This window comes from Sprattus sprattus, assembly GCF_963457725.1.
Source record: "Sprattus sprattus genome assembly, chromosome: 19".
Taxonomy (NCBI): Eukaryota; Metazoa; Chordata; class Actinopteri; order Clupeiformes; family Clupeidae; genus Sprattus; species Sprattus sprattus.
In genome coordinates this window covers 1,048,168-1,063,789 of record NC_137917.1, presented here as the reverse complement: position 1 = coordinate 1,063,789, position 15,622 = coordinate 1,048,168, and the positions used below count along the sequence as shown (strand labels likewise).

At 41.0% G+C, this 15,622-nt stretch overlaps 1 protein-coding gene across 1 annotated transcript; it reads left to right on the top strand.

Annotated features, from left to right (window-relative positions):
- Positions 1-281: 281 nt before the first annotated feature.
- cyp21a2 (cytochrome P450, family 21, subfamily A, polypeptide 2) lies at positions 282-3,914 on the top strand (the record flags this gene model as incomplete). The annotated part of the gene is made up of 12 exons (XM_080857346.1): positions 282-405; positions 792-944; positions 1,061-1,150; positions 1,277-1,431; positions 1,599-1,694; positions 1,894-2,004; positions 2,233-2,319; positions 2,417-2,503; positions 2,724-2,837; positions 3,081-3,247; positions 3,486-3,589; positions 3,673-3,914. 12 exons carry the CDS (start codon positions 282-284, stop codon positions 3,912-3,914), a joined length of 1,530 nt encoding a protein of 509 aa, XP_080713472.1.
- Positions 3,915-15,622: the final 11,708 nt, after the last annotated feature.

Below are 15,622 nucleotides of genomic sequence, written 5' to 3'. Positions count from 1 at the left end.
AAGTAAATTCTGTAAAAAATCTGAAAAATGAAAATAACACTATTTTACCCGACATAGAATACGTTGGAGTTTTGTGTGCAGATTGCCACTTTGAGGGCTGATATTTCAGATGAAGGTCAGGAAAATATTAGTTTGGCCTCACTCTGTGAAAGGATAACAGGCCCTTGTGTGGGGGGTGGTTTTAGGCCAAGACAATAAAAGCAGAGAGTAGTGCTGGGTTGAGTTTTTAAAATTCTGTCCCCAGCAGGCTCCCTCTCTCTGTCCTTCAGCGTATCCGCATCATGCAGGAATGGGTAGTGAGTACTGGAGTGGCTGTGGTGGTTTTTGCTCTATGGTTACTGTTGGCACGTCTCTTCAGACAAAGAAGGTGCCAGAAGAAGGACCAGACTAGCTCTGAACACAAAGGTACTGTAAGCTTCTTGCATTAATGGTTCTCTTTGACATCATGATGCATTTACCATGTTCAAGAGTTAGCTCAAGTTTGTTCATCAGTTTTGTCCATGTTTTTGTTTGTCTCGTCTAATGCCTGTGAAAATATCTGCAATGGTAATGTTGTGTTGTGTCAGTCGCATACATTTCTTTAAAACTCAGAACTATTGATGTTAATTGTTAATTGTAGCTCTAAACTGCATACAAAGCAATCACAGTAGTCTATTATTATGATATCATTTGTAATTATTGCTGTAGGGATAAAGTGAAGATAATCCAGATAATTGTAAACATCACGTTGTGTGTGCATGTCTCACTCTGCAGCTACTGAGCCAAGACTTTTCCACTCTTTGTTTCTTTAGATTCTCGTCCTCTATCTACAACACTACCTGGACCTCCATCTCTCCCTGTCCTTGGCAACATGTTGGAGCTCATGCAAGACCACCTGCCTAGTCACCTGACAACTTTGGCCCGTCGCTATGGCAACATCTATCGTCTTAAATTTGGCAACAGCAGTTAAGATTTTATCATTTTTATATGTCTAGCACTTTGTGGTGGCAAATGGGATTCCTTTACATATGATATATGACTGACTTCTCAAAATGTAGAGCAATCTTTGTTTTTGATACAGCCATGGTGGTCCTAAGTGGAAGTGACATCATTAGAGAAGCCCTGGTAAAGAAATGGTCTGACTTTGCAGGGAGACCACACTCATTTACAGGTTGGTAATATTCCACACTCGTTTACAGGTGTTTGCTTCTTGCTTCTTCTTCCAAAGTTCTTTTGGTAATATATCAACATATCAGTATCAGGAAAAATGGGTGGTGTGATAACTTCCCCCTCCCAGGTGACATTGTCTCCGGAGGAGGCCGCTCCATCTCCCTGGGCGACTACAGTGACGAGTGGAAGATGCATCGCCGTCTGGTCCATAGTGCTTTGCAGCGGTGCACAGCTGAATCTCTTCACTCTGTCATTCAGCAGCAAGCGCTCAAACTTAGACAAGTACGTCCCACAACCACACAACCACATATCCACAGTACGCATAGTATGCTTTAGACTGACTGCCACAGGAGAAAATCATTCACATACACAAGTCAGTCAAATGTAACTCTATAGTGGGCTTTTCTCACATCAAACTGATCCCTTCATGTGTTTTCTCTGACATTCAGGTGCTACTAGAATATAATGAAACACCAATTGACCTCTCTGAGGATTTCACTGTTGCTGCCAGTAATGTTATCACTACTCTTGCCTTTGGAAAACAGGTTTGTGCCTGTCACCAAAATACAAAACGAATACAAATATAGCCAGAATGGGGCATATACGTATAACCATAACCTGAACTGATCACATCGCTGGGTAGATAGTTTGAATAAAGTTTTTGTTAGTGGTGTGCCATCACCTCACAGCTACATATGTGATGCACATTATTGGTAATATTTGTATGCTGTTCTTCTATGTTAGTATGACAAGACTTCACCACAGCTGCAGCGCCTCCACGGCTGTCTGAACGAAATTGTCGCGCTGTGGGGCTCCTCTTGGATCTCAGCTCTGGATTCCTTCCCTATCCTTCGAGTCAGTTCTCCACCCACCCCATCCTTAACCGTCATATCTGAGTCTGTCCATTGTGTCAACGTTCCTATTCACCGACCTCATCCTCTCTGTGTATTCCATGTTGCTGACTGTCAATTATCCAACTCAGGAGTTTGCTTAATGTGGTCTTTTATTGTTTTCACAGCAGGTCTGTCTGGTTGCTTCAGTATTATCACCTTGACATCTCATTTAACTTTTTTGGTCGATCAGAAACTGCCAAATCCTCCTTTCTCTCGGCTCTTGAAAGAAGTGACAAGGAGAGATGACATCATTAAGACACACTTGGAGGAACTGAAGGTTGCAACACAGAAAGATTAATGTACCATACCTTGACAATTTTTATACACAAAAAAAATACATTTTTGTTATTCCTTTTATGTTTGTGTGTTATCAGGCGGAAGATGATGTCATAAAAGAAGGGGCTGCCCTTACAGCCCTTCTGAGGTGCCTAGAGAAGCCTGAGGGGGAGTCACAGGGGGCGGTAAGTGACCACGGTGCCACTTAAAGAAATGTCAACCAACTCAGGTACAGAATAGATATGGCCACTCCATTCCAAAGTCTGTTTCTATTTTGATGAGTATCAGGTTTGAATGCAGGACTCCACACTGGGCTATGCTTAGAGAGTAATTCCACTGAAGAGGTCTGGGGTGAGTGCTAGGCCACAACTCTCATGTGTACGTGGCTGTGTTCATTTCCCACAGACATTGACGGCCACTCATGTGCACATGGCCACAGTAGATCTGTTAATCGGTGGGACCGAGACCACAGCAGCCTGGCTGAGCTGGACTGTGGCCTTCCTCCTCCACAGACCAGAGGTACTGCATGGTCCATAGACACTCTCTGTTTGACCCCTCAACAAAGCACCAATCTGCAGAATAATCTAAATGAAAAGGGAAAAAAAAAATCAAAATTCAGTTCTTTATCATTTGCATGATCTTTGACATATAGAATTAGTAGATGAAACTAAAATACAGAAGAGTAGAAGCCTATTGTAGACTGTATAGATTCCGTTCATGATCTACACTAGATGGGGTTTGTCTCTATCAACCTTTTGCCAGATCCAGCACAGAGTTCATGAGGAGATGTGTTCGGTGCTGGAGGCCCGTTACCCAGAGTACAAAGACAGGCACCTGCTGCCTCACCTATCTGCTCTGATCAGTGAGGTCCTTAGGCTGAGACCGGTAGCACCACTAGCTGTGCCTCACCGAGCCATCAGGGATAGTAGGTGAGTCTGTTCACTAGTCTCACTGTAGGAGCAATACTGGCCAAAAGGGGAAGAGTACAAAGTATAGATACCGTATGTGTTACAGATTCTGTATTTATAGAGAACCAGGAACAAACAAGGAACTTAACCTTTGCATGTCTATATTGTTTTTCTATGGTTACTATGGATCAGTTGCCTACCACACTTGTTGTGGTTAGAATTGGTTAACTATCTTTATTATACAATGACTTATGTACAGCATTGCAGGATATTTCATACCAAAAGACACAGTGATAATTCCCAACCTTTTTGGAGCCCACCATGACCCTACAGTATGGAAAGACCCTTACAGCTTCAAACCAGGTTTGAATGAGTTGTGTATTTAACTAGTTCCACTTTCATAGATAGGTCTGTGGCAGTCATGGTAACAGTCTTCTCTGTTTCAGAGCGCTTTTTAGAGGCTGGGGGTGCATCCCTTCGCTCACTTCTGCCATTCAGTGGTGGAGCTCGGTTGTGTCTGGGGGAGTCTGTGGCTAAGATGGAGCTCTTCTTGTTTACAGCTTACCTGCTGCGAGATTTTGAGCTCATTCATCCTGGAGATAAGGAGTGTCTGCCTGAACTTAAAGGAGTGGCCAGTGTGGTGCTAAAAGCCAAGCCATTCAAAGTTATTGCTCGCCCACGGGCATAGAGTCCACTATGTCAATTAAAAAAAAGTAAATGTCACTTTATCCTGGTGTTATGGCAATATTAAATCATTGTATTGGTGTGGTAGATGGATTGAACGTTACATTAAGCATTTTACATCTGGGACACGTGCTTCACAAAGTCATATGCTGCTGGATGAGATATGACATGACTGCACTGAACAGAAAATGGTTTTAAATAAATGGTGATATCAATTTATAGCGTATTCATTATTTTAATTAATAGTTTTTACATGAATGGTAAAAGTATGTAGGGACATATGCAGGACTGGAGGGGTGTCATGATGAAATCCTAAATCTCAGTTATACAACATTTTACATATGTATTATTATCGTTGTACATTTCTTACAACTTCTATAAATGCGCATGAGAAAAAAGTCTCAATCCACACACTGTTACACAAATCAGAAATAGTTTTAATGAGAGAATCATAATTGCAATGCTCGAAGGGGCGAGCTAGTGACAATTGCACAACAGTTCCTTAAGAACAGAGGGAAATCACGAGTCCGCAACAAGACCTCTCAGGTGTTTAGACCTTGTCCTTGAGGAATGTTACTCGCTGTGTTCCATATACAAGTTCTCGCGGACAGCGCTTTAGCAATGCACTCCCCATAGCCTCTAGATGGCGTAGCATGTCCAATATTTCCAGATGGAAACCGTTATCCAATCACAGCCCAGAAGACAGAATACTTCCTGTAATCTACGTCCTAGTTGGTGCTGGACTCTTCCTGCACTGTGTGCAAGTCTCGCAAGTCTCGGACTTATTCTTGATTGTTTATTTTGCCACTAAATTATAGTTTGTGTCTTTAACAAGTATACACAGACCAACAGCATGCGAGACTCATGCGTAATAACCCAATAAGCTACATGTGTTTTTACAGTTACAGCATAGGCAATAGCCTGTAAACATAGGCTAAGATGTTTGAAAAAAGAAGCCAGTAGTTTAGATAGTAATTTGTATACGACGATAATGAATGGCCACGTCATAACCGTTGGGAACATCGCTCTTTGTCTCGTCGGCATGTTCAACGCTCATAAACTCTTCAAGGTGACTAAAACAATTTCGTTTGCAATCTTTCTCCTTGAAAGCTAACTGCAATCACTTTAATTCATTTTCGGTGTATTATCTATTCAGTGTAACCGGTCTCTCAACATCTTTGATTGCCAAGACTACTTTGGACTGAGTCTACCACCAGTCTTGTTGAACTTTCCTGTCGCCTATTTATTACGATTAATCGTAGCCAAAGCTACAACATTTGACAGAACATTGAGGCATATAGGGCCCCATCAGATAATTTCCAGATAATGTATCCACATCCTGTATTTCAAAACAGAATGTCATTTCTGCAGGTTCACAGAGCTCCAGCTGTTGGGTTTTTCCTTGTGGCCTGTTCGTCTGGACTGTCTGCACTTCCTTGCAGCCCACTGTTGGTGTCTGTGCAGAAAGACCTTCAGTGGGTGGCAGAGATACTGGGCCCAGCCACGGTGTCCTTTGGCTTCCTCTGGTTAAGTGATGACCACTCTACAGCATATGTGCTTCTGACTGGATCAGCGCTACTCTCCACACTCACTGACTGGCTGTCTCAAGATGGGTTGGCTGTGATGTCCCGCTGCTTGGCCCTGTCATCCCTCTCTTGCTCGCTCACAGTGTGTCTCTTTGCGGGGAACACATTAGGGGTATTAGGGAGTGTGGCCTTAAGCTTGCCTGCCCTTGTGGCTCTTAATAGTACCAGTCCCCTCATATCCCCTGAGGTTGATGCGGGCCTGCTGAAGTCTGTTTTGATTGGCACTATGACTCTAGGCTGCTGGTCCATCAGGCAGGCACTGGAAATATACCTTCAGAACCTGAAGGGCTGGGACAGAAATAACATACTAACTTGATTCACTTAATTGAAGTGTGTGGACATATTACCCTGGTAAAGCAGTTATGGTTCATTGCTTGTTATAAGTTTATTTTTATTTATAGTAGGAACGTAAAGAACTTATCAGATGTAAAGAACTAATCAGATGTTAACTGTTATTTCAGTGTTTTACCCAGTCACTTGGAGGTTCTAGCATATACTGTATCACCTCAATATGTACACGTAGGTTAACATCTATTTAAAAGGAAACTTAATAAAACAGGTGGTTTATAACGTTTTCAAAACCACTACAAAATGAGGAAATGGCACTGTTCAATTTAATCATGTTTCAAATGATTATTATTTACTGACTACAAAAATTCTAAAGAGCTTGTCCTATGCAAGAAAGTTCATAGAAATCCAAATTCCAAATTTCTGTCTTGCTGACAGACCTCATTAACTTTTGACAGAATGGGTGTGTCTTACTCCGCCTCTAAATATGGAGATGACATTTACGAAGGTGAAAATCACTGGAAGAATCCACTTTCCTAGACAACTGATTCTAGATCAAATGTAGCTGTACAATGTCTCCACTTGGAAATTATTCCTTGTAAAATGGCATTGGTGCTATTTACATTAGAGCTCTTTCCCGCCAAATGTTAAAATAGTAAAAGTTCCGCCTTGAAAGCACTGTCTCTACCGGATGGTAGTCCTTTACCGGATGGTAGTCGTGCGCATGCTCAGACACAAACTGTTTATGACCGAGGGCTTGTTTGCAGCCGCACTCTCTGCTACCATTATTCTACATGTCTTCCGGGACCGGCAAAATCAGTGTTTCGGCTGGGTTTGCCAAGCTTAGCAATTCTACGAGCAACTACATACGGTGCCTCCAAAACTGCTTGGAGACAATGATTCCAAACAAAACCAACTGTACACAATGTAGACAGGGACAGCACAAAAAAGTGTCAAGTGCTGGTGTTTTATTTGTTGCAACACGGTGGATGTTCAATTTTTTTTAAAGATAAGGTGTTAAGGAGAACTGCATTTGGAAGAAGTTAGTTAGCTAGAAGGCTAGCTCTCGAGGCTACGAGCTTTTTAAAAAGACTGGAGAAAATGTCTCCTTAGAATAGGCTACGAATAGACATACTGCAAGTGCAGTAAGGTATTACTAAGAAAAGAGTGAATCTTTAAAAAGTTTGTTTATAAAGCAATGAATATCTGAATGATAAAGGAAACAAGAGAACTTGAACAAACTCTGCAGAGTGTCATCTCAGTCAGTGAGAGTGAGCACTTACCATGCCTGCAGTTACAAAAACTCTGAAGTGTTGGTGCAACTCGCGTTCAAATGACTCCGTTTTGATTGGTGGATCAGGAAAGAAAAAAAATATTTGATTTGTTTGTGTCAGTCCAGCCCCTTGCCTTTCGCCACTGAGGGAACTTTCACTTAACCAGTGACAGGTCGCCGGTGTTTTTTTTTTCTCCTGCTGTGACTTTGTGCCCCCCCCCTGGAGAGTGTTCACGCCCCCCCAGCGCGCCCCCCACTTTGAGAACCACTGGTATAACCTATAGGGGACCAAACAGGGACGTCACCGACTGTACTCATATCAGGTAGCGCACGTACGTTGTCAAACTTGCCACTTGTGTTTAATCCTCTGACCAAAGTTAACTGAAAACTCAGTAACCAAAATGATCAGCTAACGTTAGCTATTTGGGCTTTCGGTCGCGTTTGGGAACAGTCGACTGCATACTTATCTAGGGTAACGTAGCCTATAACGTAAGATGTGATCAAAAGTCATACACGTAAGTGTCTGACTTGTGACACAACTTTAAATGCAATGTCATCAGGTCCTTATCATACACCATGGCTATGAAGCATTATACCTGAAACTAAAGTGTGCTTGCTGCCGTCATTATTTAGGCGAATTAAACTTATGGCGATGTGATGTAGTATCACTGGGATCGGAGCGGGAGCGGATTGGGCCAAAACCAGAGTTTCATGTTAGGTCATTGTGACGGACCAAGCCTCGGTTGCCGTCGAAAGGTGTGGGTTTGGCCCAAAAGGTCAGCGACAGAGTGAGGGTTCAAATATAAAGGTTTCTTCATATATAAATCTACTGAGGACAAATAGCAACAGTCTCAAATCTGCTCAGCCTCTAAATGGGGTAGAGGACAAAAATACTGCAGTACATAACTATTAAAAAATACCTACTTAGCCTCTAAATATAGTAGAGGTCAAAACTCAGCAGTCAAAAGGAACACATACCTGATTAGACAAGACTTGCCTGACTAGACAGAACACTGAACATACAGTATATACATGGCGGCCAGCACCATACTTACACATGGCGGGTAGACACAAACACTAAACAATACACAATGACAAGACAGACCCAGAGAGACGAACATAGCATTTCTTCACAATCATCAATCACAGAAATAACTATGTAATTCATAAATAGGATCTCAAAGGTTTGTTAAAAACCACCTAATGCAAGTGGTATGGCCCATACCATTTTAGATGTACCCCCCCAGCCAGTCTAGGCAATTAGCAGTGCCCATGAGGTGGATCCAATTGTAATCAGTGGTATGAGTGTTTGTGTGTGCGTGTGTGTGCAAACCATGTCTGTTGGGTGCGCTTGTGGTTGAAAAGATAGGGCAGGAGTGTGCAGGTCATGTGCGGTCGCACCACAACCGTCACAGTCATGCCCCATTATATTGAAATGTATTGCATATACAGTCCCGCCCACAATTATTGGCACCCCTAGTGAATATGAGCAAACAGGCTATGAAAAAATATGTCTTTGCTGTTTATCCTCTTGGTCTTCCACTCAAAATATTCATAAAAATCTTACCTTTTCATTGAGGTAAAATAATTGAAAGAAAAAACTAATTTTGACATTAAAAAAATATTATTCTCCAAAACATGTGTGCCACAGTTATTGGCACCCCTTAATTAAATGTTGTGTGCAGCCTCCCTTTGCCTAAGATAACAGCTGAGTCTTATCCTATACTGCGTGATGAGGTTGGTGAACACATTGCACGGGATCTGAGACCATTCCTACATACAGTATCTCTCCAGATGCTTCAGATTCTAAGGTCAACGCTTGTAGAGTCGGCTTCAGCTCATCCCACAGATTTTCTATGGGGTTAAGGTCAGGGGACTATGATGGCCATGGCAAAACATTTATTCTGCAGTTGGTGAACCATTTTTGTGTTGATTTTGAGGTATGCTTCGGATCATTGTCCTGCTGGAAGCTCCAACCACAGCCCATTTTAAGCCTACTGGAGGGGTCTGTTAGGTTTTTATTTAATATCTGCTGGTATTTGATGGAGTTCTTGATACCATGTATCCTAACCAGATGTCCATGGCCTTTGGAAGAAAAACAGCCCCACAACATCAAAGATCCGCCACCATACTTCACAGTGGGCATGAGGTGCTTTTCTGTATGGCTATCTTTCTGTCTACGCCAAACCCACCTTTGTTGTTTGTTGCCAAAAAGCTTTATTTTGGTCCCATCTGACCATATAACTCGGTCCCATTGAAAGTCTGCCTTACATTTGGCAAACTGTAGGCACTTTAGTTTGTTGTTGATTGACAGCAGAGGTTTTTTTCTGGCAACCCTCCAAAACAACCTGTGGTGATGTAGGTGGCATCTGATGGTAATTTTGGAGACTTTCTGACCGCAAGACTCAACTAATGTCTGCAATTCTCCATCTGTGATCCTTAAAGATGATTTTGCCAGTCGAACTATCCTCCTCACGGTGCGTGGGGTCAATGTACACACACGTCGTCCTCAAGGCTGATTCTTAACATCTCCTGTCGCTTTAAACTTCTTTATTATTTCCATGATAGTGGAAATGGGTATTTTCAACTGTTTAGAGATTGTTTTGTGTCCATTTCTTGATTTGTGCAGCTCAACAACTTTTCATTGCACATCGTCACTGTGTTCTTGGGTCTTTCCCATAGTGATGAATGACTAATGGAACTTGGCCTGTGTCACCTCATATTTGTACGCCAATGGAACAGGAAGTCATGGTTGACCTCTTAAGAGTTTCTAATCAAACAGGTGAACTTAAAAATGTAAAACATGACTGGAAATATATACTTCAGTTAGATTTCAATTATAAGATTTTTCTAGGGGTGCCAATAATTGTGGCACACATGTTTTGGGGAAAAATATTTATTTAATGTCAACATTTTTTTTTTTTTTTCAAAAATTTTACTTCAAAGAAAAGGTAAGATTTTTTTGAATATTTTGAGTGAAAGACCAAGAGGATAAACAGCAAAGACATATTTTTTCAAAGCCTGTTTGCTCATATTCACTAGGGTAGCCAATAACTGTGGGCGGGACTGTATGTACCCAATTAACATTACCATTAATATACATATAAACTCAGAAGGGCTAAAAAAAGGTGACATTTATTAACATATCATACTAATTTAATATAATATATTAAAGGTGCAATAAGGATCAATAGCTATTCGCTAAAGGTATGCTAGCAGCTAAAACTAACGAAATCTCTTGAAATGTGCTGACTTTGACATTATGACAAACTAGTTAAAAAAACAGTTTTGAAAATCGTACGCATATCCTGATATCGGTCAAAACTTAAAATCTCCTTAAAACGAAAAAAAAAAAACGAGCAGTTTTACTTGTGCACCCCTTCTAATATCATTTGGCAGGGTAAAAGCTAACTGTGTGCTAACATGCTTTTATCACCCCGTTCACAATCGCGTTGTTAAGCCACCTGACTACAATGGTTTCTCTTGGCTTTGGCCGAGAACTTGAACGCATGCGCAGTCTGTGGGATCGATGTATCCACTGCTCAATAATAATGTCTGTGGTGACGTATCGAAGTGGTGACGTATTTTTGACAGTTTAGTCACGTTTGTGAATTCTTACTCGTGCTGAAGGAACCGTAACTGTGAAGTTGTATTTCGTGTTTGTAATTCGTGAATTCGTAATTCGTACTGAAGAAACCGTAATCGTGAAGTTGCATTTAGTGTTTGTTGTTTGTGAAATCGTATTCGTAATGAAGAAATCGTAACCGTGAAGTTGCATTTCGTGTTTGTAAGAGTTTTCAAATATTTATTTTCTGCTCAACTTCAAAAAATATGCACGCATATCTATTTTATACACACGAACATTCTGACAGCTTCCTTACTCCATAAAATTGGGGATCCCTGGTTTAAGGCAAGCTACTTAAACAGTAAAATGAATTTAGGTTCATATGGATTCATGTTTGAAAAGTGAAAAATGTAGTCTATTCAGTTGTCAACGGTAGGGAGATGTCATTGTGTTTAATTGGGTAAATCAGCGCCGAACCATTCTTTCACCGGCAAGGGCTATCGCAAAGGAAGTTTGCAACACATATGAGTATGTCCCGAATGTTGGTGTGATGATATGGAATAGGCAGGCATACGACCAACTATGCTGTGGTCTGCTTTTATCACCTGTATGTCCCACTGTGACACACTATGTCCGACCCACACTTCATGACACCTCCCTGGAGAGCCAACCCTCGGCTGAGAGGCAGGAAGGTGTGAAACCCGGCCCAGGGCTCATCAGCAGGGCAGGAAAGGGCTTGGGGAGGGAAGGGCTTCCTCCTACCTGTGGAGCACACCATGCTGTTCCGTTCAACCCCCTCCCTGAGCTTGTGAGAAGAATGGAATGTCAGAAAAGTTGTTCTTGGCACAGGCTGTTGTAGAGAAACAACTGACGTAAGTGGCCACTGAGGGGCAAAAGGGTGGCTTCCTCTGTTGCTGTCCAGCAACTCCCCCTTTTATGAGGAAAAAGTGAGTTGCACATTGTGAGCTTCCACAATACACATAGCGGGAAAAAGCAGCAAGCATGAAAGAAAGTGGAAGGTGAGAGGTTGCTTGAAAACCTATGCATGTATCAACAACCTGGAGCTTAGTATGTCACCAGTAAGCTGGTTAAGAACCAATATGTTTGTCTGTTGAAATTAGTGATGTCAAACGTGTCAAATATTGTCAAATATTTAATCACGATTAATCACATTTTTGTCATAGTTAAATCAAAATGAATCGCAATTAATCGCACAATTTTATCTATTCTAAATGTCCCTTCAATTATTTTTTTTACATCATTTTTATTTTATTGTAATGCTCTTATCAACATGGAAAAGTGGATTGGCTTGCTTTATGCAATGTTTTATTTTTATTGAAAAACAACCTTGCCAAACAGGGCGGTACAAAATAAAATTATAAAGTGCACATTTCAGATAAACAAGGACTCAGCCTATAGTGCAGGTAAACCATGGCTTAATTTTTTTTTTTAAAGTTTGCTGTGAACATAGAAGTCAGGCCTCTTAATTAAAAAACAATGAACCACAGTTAGGTTACCAATAAAAGGTAAACCTACTACTTCTGTGTGAAGTGAAGCTCGCTTCTTTTGCACAACACAACTTTTAAAGGTAAACTTTTTTTTCAGAAGCTTTTTATCATCCATTTCGCCGTATCGCGCTCACCATTCACTGAAATGTAACGTTAGCCTACTACACAGTTTGCAAGGCCAAAAATAACGTTATTCTAAAAAAAAAAAAAAAAACGCGTTAATCGCGCGATACAAAAATTGACGGCGTTAAAATGTTAATAACGCGTTAAACTGACAGCACTAGTTGAAATGTTTTCTTTTCTTTGGGCAGGCAATAATTTGCCCTAAAGTTGAGTGTGGTCTCTCTGTGACCATATAACATCCACAGAGATGACCATTTATTTCTTAAGGTGTTGTGTTCATCATAAGAATACACACGCTTTCCAAAAGAGTTATGACAGGAGAGCTCTTTTGGACCTCTCAAGGCACCTTAGCAAGTAATGTATGTTGCTTATTATTTATGTGAGGCAGGTGATTCTTGCCAGACCAGCATTATTTCCGAGACCCTAGTAGAGTTGAATATACAGCCAGCTAATATTGCTTCTCAAAGGATTCCACTGTAGTTCCAACAGTTATAAAAGAGTATTACCTTGGAGCCTGGGATACTGGTCTGAGGCTGTTTTATGGGAGGGAGCAGCAGAGATGGGTCTCGTGTTGAAACCAAAGAAATGGCTGGGAGCAGATACACTCAAATGCGTAATTTGATACAGACATCTTTGCAAATGTTTCTCTCCCCCCCCCTTCTTTTTCTCACTTGCACACATATGTCCGGCAGGAAGTGCATTGTTAAGAAAGGGAAACTTTTTCTGGATGTGCAAATAGATTGCTAGCTCATTTGGACTGATGTGCTCCCAGAGGTAAGAGCTTTCTCTGGTCATGCAGGTGTCTTATAATTACCCATATTATTCATATACTGTATGTGTGTTGGTGTGTGTGTGTGTTCAGGGGATCAGTATGTCAGCTGAGATAGCCTATACACTAAGTCAGCATAAGATATTCAACTATGAAATTTGGAATCATTCAAATGTCTGGATTACACTAAATCCTACTGACTACTGCCCTCCAAACTGGCAGCTCTGGATGGTTTGGTTTGCAATTATGGAACTGTGATTCATTTAACCAGTTGGAGTAATAAAAGCAGAAATAGAATTTTACATTTTCTTGGGCAGGTCAGTAATGAGTCCTTTGTAGAATGATTGGTGTGATGAATGCTGTGATTCAGTTATCAGCAGATATGATATTTGATAAAAACACAACCATTGGAAACTAAACACCCGGGCTCTGTGCAAAGCTTTACATCTTAAGGAACCCATATGCTGTCTGCGCATTCATTGTTTTTGTTCCATTTGTACTTTAAATAACATTTTACTTTTTTACTCTATTTTTTTTTAATTGAAACTACAGACTGTTTGTTAAGACTGAGGCTATGTGGCTGTGTAGGCGTAATTGGTGACCACTAATTGTTCCGGTGCGCCAGCAGGATGGTCGCACTGATGGGAGCTCCGTCAACTCTATCTAACTTTTTGTTTGTTTTACTAGTCTTGTTCGTTTGTTTCGTTCAGATTACAGTGACGCTCATACAGTATGATCAGAAATCACTTCTGGATATACGATCGTCACTTGGAAAAGCAGTACTTATTGTTAAGTTATGTTATGTTATATCATGTTGGAGTACTTATATGTTTATATGTTATGTCTTGTTATGTTATGGTAGTGTGGTATGGTGTCCTGTCCTAAGAATTTCAGTGCCCAGTCCAACTCTGTTGTTCTGTGTATCTGACAATAAAAAGACTTGACTTGACTTAATGCTAGACTGATATCTGCATTATGTCTCCTGAAGGGACCATAAAAAAGTGTCCATACACTTTTTTAATTTGGGAACAGGAAATTGTAAAATGCATTATGATAGTAGCTAACTAAATTAAAATGATGGGACACTTTATGGTAACTTTTCAGATTGTCACAAAATGCTTTGAAGCAGCTTGTGTGGGCTCCTTGTAAAAGTACCTTGTTCGAATGTGCTGGAGCAGCTCTGTCAGGCACATTCTTGAGGAATTTCAGTGTGTTTTCCATAAAATACAAATTGTGTCTTAAGGTTGTAGTGATTACCTGATAACTGCAAATGCAGCAGGATAATATTTAATTCTGGTGATGTTGGATGCTTTTGATACCATTGGTCACAAACTTAATTAATAGACTGATGCAGTGGGAATTTTTTGTTGAGATGGCACTGACAGGGTTTGTCACTGCTGTTTAATCAGGCCTTTTCTGTTTAGTTGATTTCATGATGTGTATCTTGTGTAGTGTGCCACAAGGTTCTATTGTTGGACCATACTTTTCTGTAGCTTCATTCACCTGATTAACCTCTTATCAAAAAGTTTGACACCCAGTTACAGTGCTTCCATCTCTCTACTGGGGCATTGGATTCCACAGAGGACACCAGTTGAGTGCAGTCTACAAACCCCAGCACGTCTTTCACCAACAACATTAAGGCCGGTTTCCACTGCAGTAACTAGAGGATCGTTTTAGGGAAGCCTGCACCTTTGTGCATGCTCTGACGGCGGGAACTGCCTCTGTAGAACCTCTGTCAGAGCCATTTGTAGGGGAGAAAAAGAGCCTTTGGTCTTCAAGGTGTAGGTCTAGTAGTTCCTGCATTGCGGTAGAAAGCCTAAAAGGACAGAGCAGCGGGCCGTTCCTGTTAACGTTCAACTTAAAAATCCAGTGAATTCCTGCAGTGGAAAGGCACCTTTAGGTTTCTATGAAAGGACTGGTATTTACTTTCACTCACATCTTCCACTCTCTCACACATCTTTCAGTGACTTGCATCTTTTAGGGCCCGTTTACACGGAGCCTGGATTGCCTGAATCCGGAGAGAAATGTTGTCGAATCGGCCAAACGTTCACACAAGCGCCACGTAAAGTGAAGTGTTCTCCACAGTGGTCAAAGTAATGATAATCCACAAATCAGTCTCATTAAATATATCAGTCTCATAAAATATATTATACTATCAATTTGGAACTCTGATTAATAATTAAATTAAACTACAAAGTTACTTTATTAATTGTATGGTTGAAGGTCATTGGAGTTCTGAATAGAAGAGGTTGGCAACGTCCATTCTTGTGTAACATTAAACAAACCAGCGTATATAAATCAAAGTATTTATTTACACAATGATAAGAAAATAACACACAATATGTAATCTAGCCTAATGTAACTAACTAATGAATTGAAGTAGTGTGGGGATGTGTAAGAGAGAGGGAGTGTGTGTGTGTGCTTGAGCTGGTAAGCTCGGGTTGCGCTGTTAGGACAGCCTGAATGTATGTGTGGGTTCCTTTGTCTGACACCGTAGTTCCGCGTGCATACATGTGGTGTGGAAAAGGATGAGCCTATGTGCAGCGCGAAGTTCGAGTATTCTCTTTGCGTGTGTGGCTATGTGAAGGCCAATGTATGTA